The sequence below is a fragment of the Nannobrachium achirus genome, assembly GCF_963921795.1.
Source record: "Nannobrachium achirus genome assembly, chromosome: 16".
NCBI lineage: Eukaryota > Metazoa > Chordata > Actinopteri > Myctophiformes > Myctophidae > Nannobrachium > Nannobrachium achirus.
In genome coordinates, this window is record NC_137823.1 from 59224232 (window position 1) to 59244057 (window position 19826).

Below are 19826 nucleotides of genomic sequence, written 5' to 3' on the forward strand. Positions count from 1 at the left end.
AAGCAGGGGCGTCACAAGGGGGGGGGGGGGGGGGGGGGAGTGGGACTGATTTACTAGGGCCCAAGGTGGAGGGGCCTTAATTATTTTATACTCTCTGCGAGGTTGTAGATCTGCTATTTATGAAAAGTCGTGAAAATGTGTGCAAATCATTGAATATATGTATTTTTCAAGCGAACATTTGTAACTAAAATGTTGCTTCCGGGGGGATCTCTGGACCTACATATTTTGAGATGGGGGTCCGTGGCCACATACATATCATTTTGGGGGTCCTTCATGTGAAAAGGTTTGAGCACCACTGACATAGAAACATAGGTTTTTACAAAAAACCTTAAAGGGCCTACACCATGAATTTTCATTTTTCCAATTTTTATGTATTTTCTTGGTGTCCCACCAGCAACTTCTATCCTCACAAAGTCCTATTTCTGACCATTGTGTCTTTCTCAGTTTATGGGCAGATCTATGTTAGCATGTCTCAGAACGGTCCTGATTGTGAAATGTCAGATTTGTGATGTCACAAGGCCTGAGAAGGAGGCAGGAGGAGCTGGGAGAGGGTTGGGGAGGGGTGGGCAGGCCTGAGAAGGAGGCAGGAGGAGCTGGGAGAGGGTTGGGGAGGGGTGGGCAGGCCTGCTGAGCAGGAGGTGGGGAGGAGTGTGGGGCCAAATCTGGCTCAATAGCGCAGTCCTCCCACTCAGGACAAGGTGGTACTGCAGCTGAAAATGCTCTGAAAGCCAGGCAGAAATGACAGGGGCTCTGTATTCAGGAGTGGTAATTTAGCCTCAAACCTTTTCAAAAACGTTTTTGGGACACAAACAGTGTTATATAAATTATTTTTAAATGCATGGTGTAGGACCTTTAAGGATTTCAAATATTCAAAGACTTGCACAAATGTTCACGATTTCTCAAAAAATAGCAGATCTACAGCTTGCAGCGCTGTGATCTTGTACCCAGGGCCCAGAATTTGGTGTGACACCCCTGCAAGAGAACACTGTGTCAGCACAGGGAGCATTCATTCCTCACAACATAAAGCTCACAGCAAAGGGCGATGTTAAAGTGCCCTTGAACAAGGCCAAAAACACGTAGGCTACCTGCTCACTTGTAGGCTGCTCCGGATGAGATTAAATGACATGTTCTAAACAAGATGAAAATGGGGCATTAGAAACTGGGACAGTGTGTGCAGTGGGACGGACAAAATGCTATTAATACATATTGAGCCATTGTCTTTGGCCATAATGACACAGTGGTTACATGAAAGTGACAGGGAATTTTAAAACACTTGTGTTTTTTAGTGGAAACCTTTTCTAACTTCTGATAGGATGGATTCACGCAGAATATGAATATGAGTGACCTCTTGTCTTATTTCCTATTGGTACTAGGGATGGCACGATATGATATGTTCATATCACGATTATTTTTGACAAAATAAATCACGATTTACGATATTATCGCCATAATCAAGATCCATTATCACATTTTCAACAAAAAAAAAATAGCAGATCTACAAGCTCACAACGCGTCGTGCTGCGACACGTTGTGAGCTTGTAGATCGGCTATTTTTTGGCAAAGGCATTTGATAGAGAGTGAAAACGAGACTGTATCAAGTACGCATGTTATAAGTACCTTTTACCAATAGAGGGTTTAAATGGTACCGGATATGCAGCTCGGCAAATAAAAGGTGAATTGATCCCAGTGCATGACGGAGGACGATATCACCATAAATGAAAACTCCACGATACGATTATCATGAGTGTTTTTTATCACGATAAACGATAATATTGATAATATCGTCCCATCCCTAATTGGTACAGCACTTTTTTGAATGAACAACAACAACAGCGTAACTGTAAAGGTTTGACTGTAGCTCCAAGGCTTACCCATTTTTAGATCCCATGCCATGCATTTGGACAGAATATGATTTGATGAGGCATTAGAAATAATCAACAGAGATAAGCCTTATTCACGGCCCGCCCACTCAGCAAATTTCTCAGCATCCCCCAGGTGCTGACATCAATTTAGAAGAGGAAACTATAACAGAAATAGCTGGACTTAAAGCCAACAAATCATTATTTCGAACGATAAAGTAAATTATAATGCTTTGTGCCAATTACTATCTTGTGTTCTTGATCATGCTAGCCGTATTTTATACTTTACTATTCGGAAATTGCATTAAATTTGCGATTTCTGTGTTAACTCTATAGGCTATAGTAGGATTTTCCCCTTCAAAATGTGACTTCAGCACCCGGGGGATGCTTAGTGGGCGGGCCGTGAATAAGGCTGTCACAAAGAGACACACAGAGAGAGAGATAGAGTGACAGGGAAAAAGAGACAGTCAGACCAACAGAGAGAGAGAGAGAGAGAGAGAGCTGAGAGAGAGAGAGAGAGAGAGAATTGCATGACAAGCAACTCTCCATTCCATTCCACACACACAGGACAGAATGTGATCTAATCTGTCAGAAGACATCCTGTGTATAATATATATCGTTCTTTTCTTTCCTGTCAGATTTCCTCTACAGCCCCCCTCCTTTCTAGGGAAGTGAGTCAAAGGCCCATCTGCTGTTCTATGTTCATTTGTGCACTTAGTCAGGGAAAATTAGCAGAATACCTGTCAAATCTGGGAATAAATTCCTTACCAAACAATTTATTTCACCAATGTGTTTGTAAAGGTGTCTAGTAACATATCAAACAGAGATTGAAATTCAACATCCTTAGCAAAATGTTTGACAGCTAGGGTAATTCTGGGTCTCATTCACTTACTATACACTGTACTATAAGGGAAACAATCACTCCCAAAAATATGCTTCAAGTGGGGTGTGAGGGGTCTAACTAGGTGTTTTTAATTATTCTGAATCCATTGCAAGCATTTGTTTTGCACGGAAAACATTCTTTGGGCTAAAAACAGACCCAAAAAAACTATGGTTTAGTGATGAGTCATCACTTTTCACAAGGGGTATGGGGTCCATTTTTGGCCCAAAGAATATTTTTCGTGCAAAACAAATGCTTGCAATGGATTCAGAATAATTAAAAACACCTAGTTAGACCCCTCATACCCCACTTAAAGCAGATTTTTGGGAGTGATTTTTTTCCCCTTATAGTACAGAGTTTAGTAAGTGAATGAGACCCAGAATTACCCTGGCTGTCAAACATTTTGCTAGGGATGTTGAATTTCAATCTTTGTTAGATATGTTACTAGACACCTTTACGAACACGTTGGTGAAGAAATTGTTTGGTAAGGAATTTATTCCCAGCGGTTTATTAAAATTCCCTGACTAAATGCAGAGTTGCACAAGCATAGTTTTGTCATCATGTGTTTGAATTTATGGGGCATGTAAAACTCATCTCTCTCTCTCTCTCTCTCTCTCTCTCTCTCTCTCTCTCTCTCTCTCTCTCTCTCTCTCTCTCTCTCTCTCTCTCTCTCTCTACAAATGGCAAAATATACTTACTCTATACGAAAACAGAAAGGGGAACATCAACTTTTTAAGATTGTGCAAACGTGGCACTGTATTAATTGAACAAGTCAGGTACTGTGAGTGCAGCAAAGATGAGAATGCGGTATGGGCCTGTGAGTTATAGCTGCATTATAGCTCCAAGTGGTTTATCACCCCCTCTAGTGGAGACAGGGTAACATTACAACAACACCAAGGTCAAGAGGTTAAAAAGAATGAGCTCATACTTGTCTGGCATAGCCGGAGAGATCTGCAGCTGCTGATCTCTCATCTGGAGGAATCTAAATGAATTGTATGGGCTTAGACATTGGAGAAAACAAACCTGATACCGTCCCATTTGGAAGGCCAGACTGATCTAAAGTCTGCTTTGTTTCCTGCAATGCTGTTTTCTTTAAAATCTCACAATTGTTTCCACACAGTTTCAGCTTTGAATTTAGATATATGTCACCAGATGTATCAGTAGGCAGACATCTCTGATCGTCTGGCTAAGCTCACGCAGATGAGATGATACATACTGTATAGCATGCAGGGATCTCAAACTCAATTTACCTTGGGGCCGCTGGAGGCAGAGTCTGGCTGAGGCTGGGCCGCAGCCTCAGCGCACATGCACGCGCACATGCACTAATAAAACAAATTAGTGCATGTGCACTATTTTTTTTAATTATTATACTGTAGTTTCATACCAGTCTAACAACTACTGTATCTATCTCCCCATCAAATACATTTTTAAAAAATCCAATCTTCTCAAATATCTTTTTTATATTTTAACACAAAATAAGATGAACAAGGGACCCTGGTTTAAACAAGTTGTGTTTAACATATGGAACATGTACTGTACTGTTAACTGTACTGTATTATTCACTGTTTTGAGGTTCAAATAAAACTTGCGGGCCGCACTAACATTAAACTTTCATATTAAGGTGGGGGCCACAAAATATCGTCTCGCGGGCCGCAAATGGCCCCCGAGCCGCCAGTTTGAGACCCCTGCTGTATAGCATGTTTTGCAAGGACATGTGTCATGTGTGTGTGTGTGTGTGTGTGTGTGTGTGTGTGTGTGTGTGTGTGTGTGTGTGTGTGTGTGTGTGTGTGCGGGTGTTGTCCAGGTTGGGTACGCATGTATAATTACACAACATGAGCCCCTTTTTTATGTGGTGTGGTGTGGTGTGGTGCTAAAGCTGCAGTCGAAAATGGGCTATAATGGGTGATGTTTGTGTGCTTGTTTCTGGTGACTCCTGACTCCTCCGAATACGTGAGCAGGCTGTTTTTTTTTTTTTTTTAACTTTTTTCATTTTTTTTTAATAATATTTTATTGTATTTAATCATTTTAATTTCCCCAACAGATTGATATAAATCAATGAAAATTTTTTATTGAAAAAAAAAAAAAAAAAAAGACATGGCCTGCTCACGTATTCGGAGGGTGTCAGGAGTCACCAGAAAAAGGAACTGTTGTTTTAATTGAATCTATCATGGTTAAAATGGAGTTTGAGGTTATAATGGGTTCGTATAGAAAGGTCCTGGAAGGGGGAAATTAATAATCAAATAACTAAATATTGAATGAAGCAAATTAAAAACTGTTCAGGGTGTTCATAAAAGCCTGATTAGACGATAAAATGACCAAAAGTTTTTTTGAAAGTGAAATATCCCTTTAAATCATTAAATGCAATTATTTGAGTGACAATGAGAAATGTCATAATCCTGTGTGCGCGTTAGTAAACAAGTTGTTGATGTTTTTACTTTTGTTTTTGTGAGGAATAGCTTCAGTGAAAAAGTGAGATGTTGTTCGTCCAGACTCTGGACTCCAGAGATCTTGAAGTTGTGTGGATGTGCATTGTAATACTAAACAATAGGATCCAATGGTGATGTTTAGGTGGTAGGGGGGATCAAAAATAAAATCATTTAAACCTTTTTTTGAATAAAATACAAATGTTGTGCAACAGTGGGTCTTGCAAGTTAGACTTGGAAAACTTATCAGTGGTCCCCGAGAGGTCCCCAATGGACCAGTGTTGGGAACCTCTGGTTTAGGGGTAACGGGTGGGGAATACAGGCACTCAGGATAGTGTGTTTAGTTGGGCTGGAGCGGATTTTTACTTAACGCAGTAATAAATCAGTGTTTACCGACGGTATGGCTTTTTTTTTTGTGAGAAAATTAAAAACTATAATAAAAGTAATTAAAAAATAATAGTACAATAATAATAATCCGGTTATGAACTCTGGCGGTTATGAAGTATGGCGCTATTGCGGTTATTGCACCGGTGCCATGTCATAGTTTTGACCTCCCATTTTTCCAACCCGACCACCTAAACCTAACCTTAATCCTAACCCTAATCTCAGTCAAACTAACGCTGGTGAATGCTAACCTGCCGACACTGGTGAATGCTAACCTGGTGGATGTTAACCTGGTCAGACTATTGAGAGGTGGGACATATGATCAGTCCCCATTGCACCCAGCCATAGTGTTTAGCTGCATCTTGGCATGTTCTCTTATCAATGGAAATCTGTCACTTGGACAATCTGGACTTCTTAGGACACTATTATGTGACACTAATACAAACAATGCCACACACACACACACACACACACACACACACACACACACACACACACACACACACACACACACACACACACACACACACACACACACACACACACACACCACAGACATAACCTACAGTGTATCCTTATTTCCTTTCTCCACAGAGATCTCTCAGCTGGGTGAGAAGTATCTGGACAAGCAGATCGAGAACGCCATCAACGGAGTGAAGGAGATGAAGAACGTCATGGAGAAGTCCTCTGAGGACCACAAGAAGTTCCTGGAAGACCTAGAGAAGACCAAGCTGAAGAAGGAGGTGAGGAGAGGAGAGGAGAGGAGTTATAAACCTAATCACCAATGACAGACTCGCAGGCATCATCCCACTTATTACACGGCTACTTACAGATGAAATCAGTAATTTAACAGAAAATACAGTGTTTTATTATTTGCTTATACCAGTAAGACTCCCTAATCGGGAGATAAGCGACCGTCAGATCTCATACACAAACTTTAGAAGGCAATGGTAGCCAATCAGGAGGGAATATGGGAAATGGGACAGATCCATGTTGATGACATGACTGTAGACTTACTGTGTACCGCTTTGCGTGATTTTAGGGCAAAATATGTAGGAGCAGTGTCCAAAAATGTGTTTTGCAAGAATCGGACTCATGGTGGCGCGAAAGTGGTGCATGTGAGAAATGAGGGGTGGAGGTTATGGTTTGGCAGCCAAGGAGTGTGTGTGCAAAGTTTGGCATGGATAGGGGCACGATGGTGGCGGAGATATCATGAGTAGGGGAAAAGTGTGACGTGACGGACAGACTGACTGACAGCAGGTGGAAGTTTTGATAGTAACTGCGAACTGACGGTCGCAACAAGCCTCTGCAAAAGAAGAATCAGTCAGAACCAAGTAGGCAACATACCAGAGTGATGAACCATGGTACCTTCTAGGATGACCGAACTATAGTTGTACAGACTCTGACCTCTTTTTTTTGACACTGCACTATTAGGTTGTGTTAGTAGTTTTTGAGTATTTTGCTTGTGTTTGACATGATAGTGAGATACTTGTTGCACTAACTAACATTGACTGCTATGGTCACTTTGATTTGGACACTGTACTATTTTGATAGTTGTGCTAAAGGACACTTTATGTATATATATATATATTTATATATTATTCGTTCACTCTCTTGATGTACCTTGCTCTTTACTGTTCTCTGTTCTTGTTTATTTTATTTGTATTTTTTCTTACTTCTCTGTAACTTTGTAAATAACCTTATACTGCTGTGCTGCCTCCGGGCAACTGATTTTCCCCCTTGGGATAATAAAGGTATCTATCTATCTGTCACTGTGCAGGAGGCGATGCGTAAGGCCCAGCAGATGGAGTCCAAGCTGGAGCAGGAGGAGGAGGAGGTGTGCAACGACACCATGCAGGCTCTGTGGGAGGAGTGCAAGCCCTGCCTGAAGAACACCTGCATCAAGTACTACTCTAGGACCTGCAGCAGTGGAGCGGGTCTGGTGGGGCGTCAGGTCAGTACTACTCTAGGACCTGCAGGTCAGTATTACTCTAGGACCTGCAGGTCAGTATTACTCTAGGACCTGCAGCAGTGGAGCAGGTCTGGTGGGACGTCAGGTCAGTATTACTCTAGGACCTGCAGGTCAGTATTACTCTAGGACCTGCAGGTCAGTATTACTCTAGGACCTGCAGCAGTGGAGCGGGTCTGGTGGGGCGTCAGGTCAGTATTACTCTAGGACCTGCAGCAGTGGAGCAGGTCTGGTGGGACGTCAGGTCAGTACTACTCTAGGACCTGCAGCAGTGGAGCGGGTCTGGTGGGACCGCAGGTCAGGACAAACACAAACATGCATGCACACGCGCACACACAATAGACATTATTCACACCGTGGCCATCTTGGATCACATGACTTCCTGGGATAGCAGCCTGCATTACAAACCATTGTGAACAATGGAGCGATGGTCCCAAAATATGAGTTCTGTTCAACCATTTTCTTTTGACCAAATCGACAAATGGACACCAAATCGACAATTAAAAAAAAGTTATTTTGGGGGTGAACTACTCCTTTAACCTCCTCTACTCTCCTTCTCCTGTCCCATGTTAACCTCCGCTCCTCTCCTCTCCTCTCCAGCTGGAGGAGGTGTTGAACAGGACGTCTCCGTTCTCCATCTGGGTGAACGGGGAGAACATGGAGGTTCTGGAGAGAGAGGGTCAGAGACAGACGGAGCAGTTCCACAACCTGGAGGACAAATACTCTGTGGTGGCCGACAGCGTGGACAGCATCTTTATGGACAGCATGAAGGTACTGGATGATCTAGCACAACAAACATAGCCTAGAGGTGGGCAATATAATCGATATGGCAATACATCGCAATGGTTTATTTTCCAATACTGTATCGATACTTCAGGTCATAGTATCGCGATACTTTGAGGAAAATAAAATATGTTCCCATGCATAGGAACCAATGGTAGAAGTCCGGTCCTGACACTCTGCTGCCTCTAGATGTCGCTGTACTATAGTAGCTAGTACTTCCCCTTCCCACGGTTCAGTGAGCGAGGTCTCTCGAGAAAATGGCTGCGAACGATAAAAATAACAACATTAGAGCAGCGCCTTCAGCTTTTAAAGCTGATATATCGCAATAGTATCGCAATAGTATCGTATCGCAAAGATTCACAATATATCGTGATACTATTGATTCGTGACCAAAGTGTCGTGATACGTATTGCATCGCGAGATTCTTGCCAATATCCACCCCTTAGTGTCGTTGTCGGGTGGAAACCTTGTATCTCCAAGTTTCAAATTTGTTTTTTGATTAAAGTAAAGCCCTGCTTCATCATACAAGGCCGTCGCACAAAAGTAGTGAAAACAGCAGATCTACAAGCACACAACGCCTCGTTGTGTGCTTGTAGATCAGCTGTTTTCACTAATTTAAATCATTTTTTAAATGATAAATACAAAACAAACGGACTGGACATACAAGGTAAGACATATTGTTGCCGTTGGGTGGAATTCTTGACAGTATGTCCCAAACTGTCAAAAATTGTGATTTGATTTTGTTATCTTCATTTAATGTAACAATCACATAACGTAGTACATCTGCCCACCATTAGCAAAAGCTGGTTAATACCTTTCATTGGTTAAATATTGTAAAAAGAATTGGGCATGTCATTATAGGCTAAAGATTTTAGTAAAATCTTTCAAGAGTAGTGAAAATAGCAAGCCAAGCCAAGGTTTCAATGTGACGAATTTTGAGCTTGTAGATTGGCTACTTTTACGTAACACTGTAATACGACAAAGAATGAAATAGGGCATTAATTTATTAAACCAGTAAGACTCCCTAATCGGGAGATAAGCGACCGTTGGTCGCTTATCTCCACAAATAGGCCAAAAGTTTGTTTTACCAATTATCAAGACATACGGGCAGTTGACAGTTTGCCATGGTTACTCATTGAAGTTGAATCTCCATATATGGAGACATAAGTTGCTCATACCATAGCAACCATGTTTTTTACAGGGCCTGGGATTGATGACATCAGAAATCTCCATATATGGGCATGAAAGGGATTTTGTTTCTGGAAATATGTCTGTGGGGTGCCACATTTGGAATAAAACACTTACATCACACATCTGGATATCCATACAGCCCATCTAGTTTGCCTGTGTCCATTTATGCCCATATATCTGATGACATTGGGACAATGATCTCCATATATGGGCATAAAACTTATGTTAATTAGTAAAGCCTGGGGATCTCCATATATGGGCATGAGGGGTACCCTAAAAGGGCATCATCTGGGAATAGCAAATATAGTTATCCTAGAAAGTGAAAATCTTACATCAAAGGCCATAACTACCTACCTACCACCATACTGCATTCCTCATTAAACTACCTACCAGTAAGATGCCTATAGGGAGAAAAGCAAAGGGCGAGGTTGCACCATTTCTTGGTCTTCTGGCCAGTGATGTATATCGGACCATTTAACCATATATGGAGACATCTGGTACCCAAAGATATTCACAGATATGGGCTTAATATTGATGACATAAGGGATCTCCATATATGGGCGTAAAAGGGATTTGGTTCCCCTGGCATCACAGGGATCTCCATATATGGGCATAACATGGATTTGGTTACCCTGGCAACACGGGGATCTCCATATATGGGCATAAAAGGGATTTGGTTCCCCTGGCATCACAGGGATCTCCATATATGGGCATAAAAGGGATTTGGTTCCCCTGACATTACAGTGATGTCAGTGGCTGGTTCTACAGAGGGGATCTCCATTTATGGGCATAAAAGGGAATGTATGTATGATGATGTCAGATATCATAGACGTCATAGGACTTTCACATAACGAATAACTGAGTAAGCATGTAAACCCGTAAAATCTATATTTGGGCATGGCTGATTTATGACCTCATCATGATGACACAAGCAAACACAGCTGAATTGTATAAATGATCAGTGCAGAAACCAACAGAAGTATTTGACCAAGACTCTTCGATTTAAACATCAACAAAGGTGTGACGTTTGTTGATGGTCACAAAGGTGTGACGGACGGACGGACGGACGGACGGACGGACGGCCGGTGGAGGTTTTCATAGTAAACTGCTCCCTGACGGTCGCAATAAATAAATAAATAAATAATATACATATATGAAGTATGGAGATACATTTCTGCCCGACAACGATGATATACAAATACTGATCAATAAAGAAAGACTTTTTAAAGACTTAACTCGAGAAGTAGTGTTTCATATTAATACGTTAGTTACTGTAACTTCAAAGTATTTGTATTAATAAAACTGACACAATAGATACTTTTCTGAGATGACACATTGTGTTTATAGAAGAGAGATTTGGTGACAATCCATAATTACACCCAGTGTTTTCAGCACCCTCTGAATCTGATGGACAAATGAGCAGAAAGCGTGACACACACAGACAAACAGCTTCATTACAATAGTTTTGAACTCACATTTTACACAACTGCATATCATCTGGTGGAGAGGAGACCACAGGATAATCCATGGAATTAAATAAAGGCTTAGAACATCTTAATCAGCTCTCCTGTGTGTTTAAATACAAACCTGTACAGTACACGCACACTCACACACGCACGTGGATTTAAGAGTTAAGATCTGTTTATTTGACAGGGACCTTGCTCATTAATGGACATGTCAGTTTTCACTTCAATGTAAATGAGCCAGAGTTAGCCCGCCGTGGGCTAATTTTCATCTGCAGTCCCTGGACCCCCATTGGTGGTGATCAACCCCCCCAATCCAACCCTTGATGCTGAGTGCCAAGCAGGGAGGCATTGGGTCCCATTTTTATAGTCTTTGGTATGACCCGGCCGGGGAATTGAACCCCCGACCTCCCAGTCTCAGGGCGGACACTCTAACCACAAGGCCACTGAGCTGGTCAGTCAGACAGACAGACAGACAGACAGACAGACAGGATCCCCATTGGTGGTGGTGATCAACCCCCCCAATCCAACCCTTGATGCTGAGTGCCAAGCAGGGAGGCATTGGGTCCCATTTTTTTTTATAGTCTTTGGTATGACCCGGCCGGGGAATTGAACCCCCGACCTCCCAGTCTCAGGGCGGACACTCTAACCACAAGGCCACTGAGCTGTATTGATGAATAATAGGTCTGCCTCTAGACCTTATTCACACCGCGGCCATCTTGGATCACATGATGGTCCCAAAATATGAGTTCTGTTCAACCATTTTCTTTTGAGCAAATCGACAAATGGGCAGATGACAACATCAACATCCCCAAAATGATTAAATAGAAGGGATACAGTAGATTGATTACATCCATGGTAACAATATTCAAGCTAAGTTAGGTTGCAACCTTACTGTGTACAAAGACTTGCTATCTGTGCAGTGCTTGCTCCACCATCATATTAACTATTTGTTGTTAGATTGTTCCTGATTAATATGCAAAGATCACAATACAGTAAGTTAATATGATGGCAGAGCAAGCACTAGTCTCCACAGATACTGTATCAAGTCTTTGTACAGAGTAACAGTGCAACCTAACTACCATAAATATTGTGGATGTACCCTTATACTGATGTTGTCATCCGCCCATTTGTCGATTTGGTCAAAAGAAAATGGTTGAACAGAACTCATATTTTGGGACCATCGCTCCATTGTTCACAATGGTTTGTAATGCAGGCTGCTATCCCAGGAAGTCATGTGATCCAAGATGGCCACGGTGTGAATAAGGTATGGTCTCTCAGGTGTTCAGGCACATGCACACATAGACATCAAAGGGGGCTTGAGCCCCTGCCCTTGTAAAAAGCTGTCTGTAAAAAGTGTCCTCTCCAGACCAAGAAAGAATGCAGTTTTTTTACTATGGTGAAAGAAATGCAAATGACCTCTTTTATGCCATAAACGAAGGCAGCGTTCAAGAGAATTGTCCTGTCCAAACTCTCCTGAACTTGAATGGAGCATCTTATGTTGAAAGAATAGCCCTCTCTGTGTAGAAATCCATGCCGTTACGCCACATCTCCAGTATTGACTTGATTATGCTTAGTTCAGTGTGCACCGAAAATAGCCGACCTCCAAGCTCACAACGCTGTGACGCGTTGTGAGCTTGGAGGTCTGCTATTTTCGATATTTTCACCAGAAGGCCCTTTTAGAAATATCAGCCCCTGCTACTCTAACACTAGCGACCTTAAGCAACGCTACGGCAACGGCAGATGACAACGGTAACCGGAAATGATCCGCGCTCGGTAGATAAACCTGCCATCGCCGCAGCTGTCTCTACTACGGCAGAAGGTCCCTTCCCACGTAGCGCCTACTCCGTCTGCTGCGTGTACGCGTCGCCATGGGAACCAAAGCGTTCAGTGAAAGGGGTGGGAACCCGTCGCCGCCGAGGCTTTGCTTAACCATTTTTACCGCTACGGCGATTACGTCATAGCAGCCGTAGTCCGCCTGGCGTTGCCGTCCTGAAAATCATCGAGCTTAAAGTCGCTACTCTCTGCGCGTCCCTGCAGGTGTTCGACCACATGCGGACCCTCCACCCTCCAGCAGGGATGTTCCCCGGGCAGTTCCGTCTGCCCATGAGCCTGTGGGGGCTGGACAGGCCGGTGCCGGTCCGCGTGGCCCGCTCCCCCCTGCAGGAGCCACATGCTGGCTTCCAGAGCCTCTTCTTCCCCATGATGGGCATGGCCAGGAACCTGTTTGGATCCATGATGGACATGGATGAAGGAATGGAAGCGCCTACCAATGAAGGTTTGGTTTCTGTTTATTTAATATTAAAGGAGTAGTTCACCCCCAAAACTACCTTTTCTCTATCGATTACTCTCTCCATGGAGACTTGAGTTCAATAATATTTTTTTGTATTCGTCAAGACAAAAAAAGAAGGAAAACAAAACATTATACGTATCTGCACATTTCTAAAGTGATAATTTAAGGACTTTTTAATATCTCTAAACTGACAAATTAAACATTGGCCAAATTGTCAAGGCGGAAATTGTGAAAATAGCCCATCTACATGCTCACAGTGAGCATGTAGATCTGCTGTTTTCACAATAGAACCGTATTATACAAAATGTAATGCCTCAACTCTTAGTGCTTGTCAGGGTGGGGGGTCCCCAGTTAAAATATGATTATTTTGGGGGTTGCGGCCTGAAAAGGTTGAGAACCGCTGGTTTACACCACTGGTTAAAAGTAATAACTGTCTGTGTGTGTGTGTGTGTGTGTGTGTGTGTGTGTGTGTGTGTGTGTGTGTGTGTGTGTGTGTGTGTGTGTGTGTGTGTGTGTGTGTGTGCGTGCAGACGGCAGTGTGAACGAGGACGTGGTGATCACCAGGCCGTTCGGCGGCGGTAAGATGACGTGCAGGGAGATCCGCCGCAACTCAGCCGGCTGCATCAAGCTACGCAACGAATGCCAGAAATGCAAAGAAATCCAACATATCGGTGCGATGAGTTTCCTCCGCATTTTCTTGATTTCTTAACAGAAAAAAAGAGAAGACAATTTTTTTTTTACAAATGTTATCTTACGGTTACGGCCAATGTGTGCTCCTTCCGATGTCGTTACGATTTCAGAGTCGTTAAATCACCTCTCTTTCTGAAGAAAAGTTTGGATGTCGGAAGGAGCATGTGTTGCACGTTACTTATATCAAAGTGTATCCCCCCCCCCCCCCCCCCCCCGAATAACCAGAGTACTTTGTCTTCACTACAAGAGAACCAGATGTGCACACTTATAGCATAATAGATGCGTCTCCTCTATTTTGTTCTCGTCTGTCAGTCTTAACACTGTTCTACAAGTGAAAATGTAGGCATGCAAATATTAGATACTGCTGGTCGCTGTCGGGTCGGGAAACCAAAAAGGTTCCTTTATTATTATTTCAAAACGAACGTGAAATGCGACACAGTGAGCTCGTAGGTTGGCTATTTTCACTACTTTTGTGTCACAGAAAAGTAGTGAAACTCTTGCATGATGAAGTATGGCATTACATAAAAAATACAAAACGTTTCTGCCAAATACTTTTAAACTATAGGTATTGGTATATCAACATTAAAAGCCTAAAAGGAGTGAACTACTCCTTTAAGACGACAACTAACAGGTTAATATATTTCCATTACCAACACACAGATTTAGCCTCCCACAGTGCAGTGAGTATAAATCCAGTTAGGAGGATGTTAATGATTGGTAAGATATCTCATCTTGGACTGAAGCTCTGCAGCACATTATGAAGACATGTTTCTACTGTGTCCCTATCAGACTCACCTCACCGCTACTCACCAGTTAAGAGTGGGGTGGCTCAGAGTAGTCCAGGCGTTTCGGGCAGTATTTTGATGGAATCTTGCACTTTATGAAAGAAGCATGAAATTTGGCACACAGTTAGAACATGCCATATGGATCATTTTTGGCTATAGGGGCATTGCAGATTTGTCTTGGGAAACTTGTGGGAGCCAATTAAAGTTGGGCTCTCTTACTATAGAGTAAAATAATACAAAAAATAAATATGCTTTAAGTAGCATGTGAGGGGTCAAACTAGGTGTTTTTCGGGATTCTGAATCCAATGCAAACATTTGTTTTGCAGGAAAAACATTCCTTGGGCTAAAAACGGACCCGATAAAACTATGGTTTAGTGATGAGTCATTACTTTTCAATGTTTTGTGGCGGCCGTTTCTCGGAAAGGAACGTTTTTCGTGCAAAACAAATGCTTGCATTGGATTCAGAATCCCGAAAAACACCTAGTTTGACCCCTCACATGCTACTTAAAAGTAAAACATATTTATTTTTTCTATTATTTTGCTTTATAGTAAAGTCTATGAGAGCAACTTTGATTGGCTCCCACAAGTTTCCCAAGACAAATCTGCGATGCCCCTATAGCCAAAAATGTTCCATATGGCATGTTCTAACTGTGTGCCAAATTTCATGCTTCTTTCATAAAGTGCACGATTTTTGCCTGAAACGCTCGCACTAGAGTAGATGACAGAGTACAGCAACGTGCAATGGGCCTGGTGTACAAGATACACTACACCACTATGATACCCAAGTACCTGTCAAAATACTTTATAAACGTTAAGGATGTCCACAATTACAACACCAGAGGCAGCGCCACAGATCACTTTCAACCCAGAGTCAACTCAAACAAAGGGTCAAACTCTTTCTTCTGCTATATACCACAAAAATGTGGAATGCCCTACCGAAGGTCTTAAAGGAGTGTGGATCACTATAGCATCCTTTAAAATCGCCCTGAAAAACCACTTACAAGCAGCAGCCGTTCGCAACTGGTAAAACAAACCTAGCCGAGCCCTACCCTCCCCTGCCCCTTTTTTGTATATACTTACTGTTTGTATAGACTTACTGTTTCTTTCTTGTTCTTTCTTTTTTTTACTTGACTATATCTACTGCATAGTACTGTGTTCTATTTGTCTGTCATTCAATGTTATATGAGATACTTAAATGGTTTCCTGTGGAAATAAGCTTAGTCTTTTCTAGGATCTCCTTTTAGTAGACCTTGTACCAGTGAACTGTACTGTACCGTCATGAAACTGTACCTTTTCCTATGCAAACTTCTAATAAAGTCTTCAATCAATCAATCAATCAATCAATCAATCGATCAATCAATCGACCATACATGAAGCTAGTTAGCATTTGTTTTTGTTTTTAGGTTTTTAGAACTTTGATTATATTATGTTTTTTCTAGATAGATATACATTTGCATTTGTTATATTGTTGATGATGTACTGACATATTATCTTGTTTATTATTGTGATGTTATCTGCTTATTGTAAGTCGCTTTGGATTAAAAGCGTCTGCTAAATGCCTAAACTGTAAACCGTAAACTGATCAATCGATCTCTTCACCCCAGACTGTTCGGGCAGGAACCCCCTGGAGGGTCCCCTGAAGGAGCAGCTGGAGGAGGCTCTGGCCATGGCCGAGCGCTTCACCCAGGAGTACACCACCATGTTGAGGAGGTTTGAGGAGGAGATGCTCAACACCTCCTCCGTCCTGGACCTGTTCAACAGGCAGTTTGGATGGGTGTCCGCGTTGGCCAACAACACCAAGACCCAGGATGGCAGGTTTCACATTGAGACGGTACGCACAGTGGCGTCACAACTTGGGGGGGAAAGTGGGACTGAGTTACTAGGGCCCAAGTTGGAGGGGGTCTTAATTATGTATTTTATACTTTAGCTATTGAAAAATAGCAGATATACAAGCTCACAGCGCGGCACCGAGTGCCGCGCTGCGAGCTTGTAGATCTGCTATTTTTGAAAAAGTTGTGAAAGTGTGTGCAAATCTTTGAATATATGTATTTTTAAGCAGACATTTTGTAACTCAGACTTTGCTTCTGGGGGGGGGGGGGTTTGAGATGGGGGTCCGTGGCCAAATACATATCATTTTGGGGCTCCTTCACATGAAAAGGTTTGAGCGCCACTGACACAGAAACCTTAGAAGGATTCGAAATATTCAAAGACTTTTTGTGACAAAAATTATGATGTCACTAACGATGATGACATGAGTTAGCCAGACCGATGAAAAACGTCAATCTTGTTGATTTGTCCATGATGTCATAGACACAGAGGCTTCTGATTGGTTTACCCTGATCTACTAGTGCCTGAGCTCACCTTTGCAGCTGTGGCTCCTTTGAGCTCATCCTCACCACCTTCATCCCCTCTGGGTCTCCTGCCTGGAACAAATCCCTTTTCCCCCGCGAACCCAAAATATGGCTGTGCGCCAATACTGCCAGGAATATCATTCATTTTTCAGTTCTACATTACAGCATTAAACAAGTCTTTGAATGGCTAGAGGCTGTGTTGGATTTAATATACCACTAGAGAGCGCCAACAATCAGCTTTTCAGGGTTTGATCTCGGCCTCATGATAACGTAGGGCTATAGGCCTGCTGCGTCTGTTTACATGGGCCGGGGAGCTAACGTTAGTACACGCACGCTAGATGGTGTAATTAACCTATCGCCTATCGCCTGGGACATGCGATAGACGCCACAGACACTTCAAACCGGATCAAAATCTGACGTACTGAAGCTGCGTTATGGATGGTAGTGTGTATTGAGGCTAACGGCCAGAATAGGCGATTTTACACAGAGGACTGAGAGGAGGCCTGAACAACCAGTGACGTCATGATCGTATCCTTGCTTTTCACGGTCACTCGTTACAATGGCACCAGTTAGGTAAGACCCTTTCCTCTGCAAAAAAATATCCAAAGAATTGCTAAAAAATTGCCGATCGACGGGAGCCCCCTAGTTGTCGATATGTCGATATGGGAGATGATTGGCATTGAAAAAGTTAAGGAGGTGTCATCCACAATTTGTTGTTAGAGAAGCAGCGAATCCTCTTTGTAGGAACGCATGCCCTCACAGAAAACAATGTAATCACTGATGACCTGACAAAGGCTATCAACATCCTCTCCATGTTCACTGAAACATTAGTCTGATGCCGACTCCGTGGGTATGGTTATGGTTCATTCAATGAATGAATGAATACATAAAGTGTACGTACGTGTGTGCGTGCGTGCGTGCTATGGTTAGCATCTTCTCATATATCGTGGCAAATAATCTGTACCTCTTGTTTTCATCTTGGTCTTGCCGTGTTCCCGTCATGGCTGCCAGTTCCCACCTGATGTTGTGAGGGAGTTCCGACCACTCCACACCGTGCTGAATAACCGCTAGCTTGCATAGCGTCTTCAGACTAGGACTTAAGTCTAGGACGCACAGGTCGTCAGTAAGGAGTGGTCCTCCAAATAGGACGATGCGATCTCCCAGCAGGCAACAGCAGGGCCTAAGCAACATTCCGGGGCCTTGGTCCCCTCTGGGCTCCACCTTCTTCCAGGAGAGGGTCTGTGGGTCCAGTCTCAGCAGATCGCAGAAGTTGTATCCCACTCTGCCCTGCTCACGCCGATTGTCCTCTTCGTATAAGGACCTGCGATAAAACGCATAGAGTTCTCCGTTGTGGGAAAGCCTCGACCTCACCTTTGGGACGCGCCCAGAAACCTTGGGATTGAGCCACCCGTGGGTGTCCACGTCAAACGTGTACAGATAGGCTCTCTCGCTAACGCCCCAGATATAGACGGTCTCTTCTATCAGCACCGCCGTGTAGCACAACCGCACGGGGCGGAACTCCTCAATGGAACCTAAATCTTTCCTTTTTTCTTTCTTCCGGTTCCGCTTCTCACTAGACGCAACTTCCTCCAGCGTAGAGACACCGTGTTGAAGATATGGACGAACTTCCGACGGCTGTCGCTGTCATACGAACCCTCAAAGCAGTAGACCTCGTTTCCTACTGACACCGAAGGCACATCCACAGCCGGCGCACCTTTCAGTGTGTTTAAATATCGAAGTCTTCCTCTACCACTTTTATTGGTTGAACAATACAAACATCAAGTGAAGCTAAGCCAATCCCTGAAGCCAATGGGTTTTGGCCAATCAGGAAAACCCATGCCTGGTTTTCGGGCCAACCCGACCCTTTTGGCTGGCTTCCAGTATGTGGAATATGGTTTGTCAGGAGAGTTTAGTACAAATGCAAATACTATATATAAGGTACTATAAATAAGGCTTTTTCACATAATGCCATAAAATAATGTATGCTTAAGACATAAGCAGAGGCTGGCCCTCCACTAGTGGCTTATTAAAACAACATGAGGGCACTACAGAGTTAATGTCTTGTGGTAATAGTCGCAACATAATCACTGAAATATCGTCACTGTCGGGCAGAAACCTCGTATATCCAAGTTTCAAATGTGTACGTCTTTTGCTAAAGCAAAGCCCTGCTTCATCATACAAGACTGTCGCACAAAACTAGTGAAAACAGCCGAGGCGTTGTGTGCTTGTAGATCTGCTGTTTTCACTAGTTTAGTACATTTTATAGATGATTAATACAAAACGAAGGTGCTGGGAGTGAAAAATATAATGTAGGGGTGCCTCGGATTAAATAAATAATATTTATGGGGTGCCCTGAGACAAAAACGTTTGGGAACCCCTGGCCTAGAGGTACGGTATTCCAATTAGCCCAGAATCCACCCCAGATGTAGACATATTCATTAATCAGAACAGCAGTATGATCCATGCGAGCACTGGGGGAATGCCGTGGGTTACCGAGACGGAGCCAGCGCAATCTCTGTGGATGGAAAATATACACAGAGAATGAGACATGAACAGGTCTTTTAGCATCTGTCCCAAAACAATAGACCCTGTTCTGGACCGTCACAGCACAGCTGCACTGCTAAAATCTTTGTTCGGTCCTTCCTGGTGTAAGTTCTCCATTCTGAACAGGAGAAATGATCTTCCTTGGAAGACTTAGTTCAATTTCTTCATTCGATGACGGACAAGACATTGTGCCAAGACGCTCCGCATGGAC

At 43.0% G+C, this 19826-nt stretch overlaps 1 protein-coding gene across 1 annotated transcript in view; it reads left to right on the plus strand.

Annotated features, from left to right (window-relative positions):
* clu (clusterin) overlaps positions 1 to 19826 on the plus strand; it is a gene marked incomplete at its 5' end in the record, with an annotated part of 51584 nt that overhangs the window by 13715 nt on the left and 18043 nt on the right. Inside the window, 6 exons of the mRNA XM_080745071.1 lie at positions 6141 to 6289; positions 7327 to 7500; positions 8116 to 8286; positions 12993 to 13230; positions 13776 to 13916; positions 16325 to 16551. Of these exons, the coding sequence (XP_080601197.1) occupies positions 6141 to 6289; positions 7327 to 7500; positions 8116 to 8286; positions 12993 to 13230; positions 13776 to 13916; positions 16325 to 16551 (1100 nt within the window). The remainder of the gene's footprint in view (positions 1 to 6140; positions 6290 to 7326; positions 7501 to 8115; positions 8287 to 12992; positions 13231 to 13775; positions 13917 to 16324; positions 16552 to 19826) is intronic.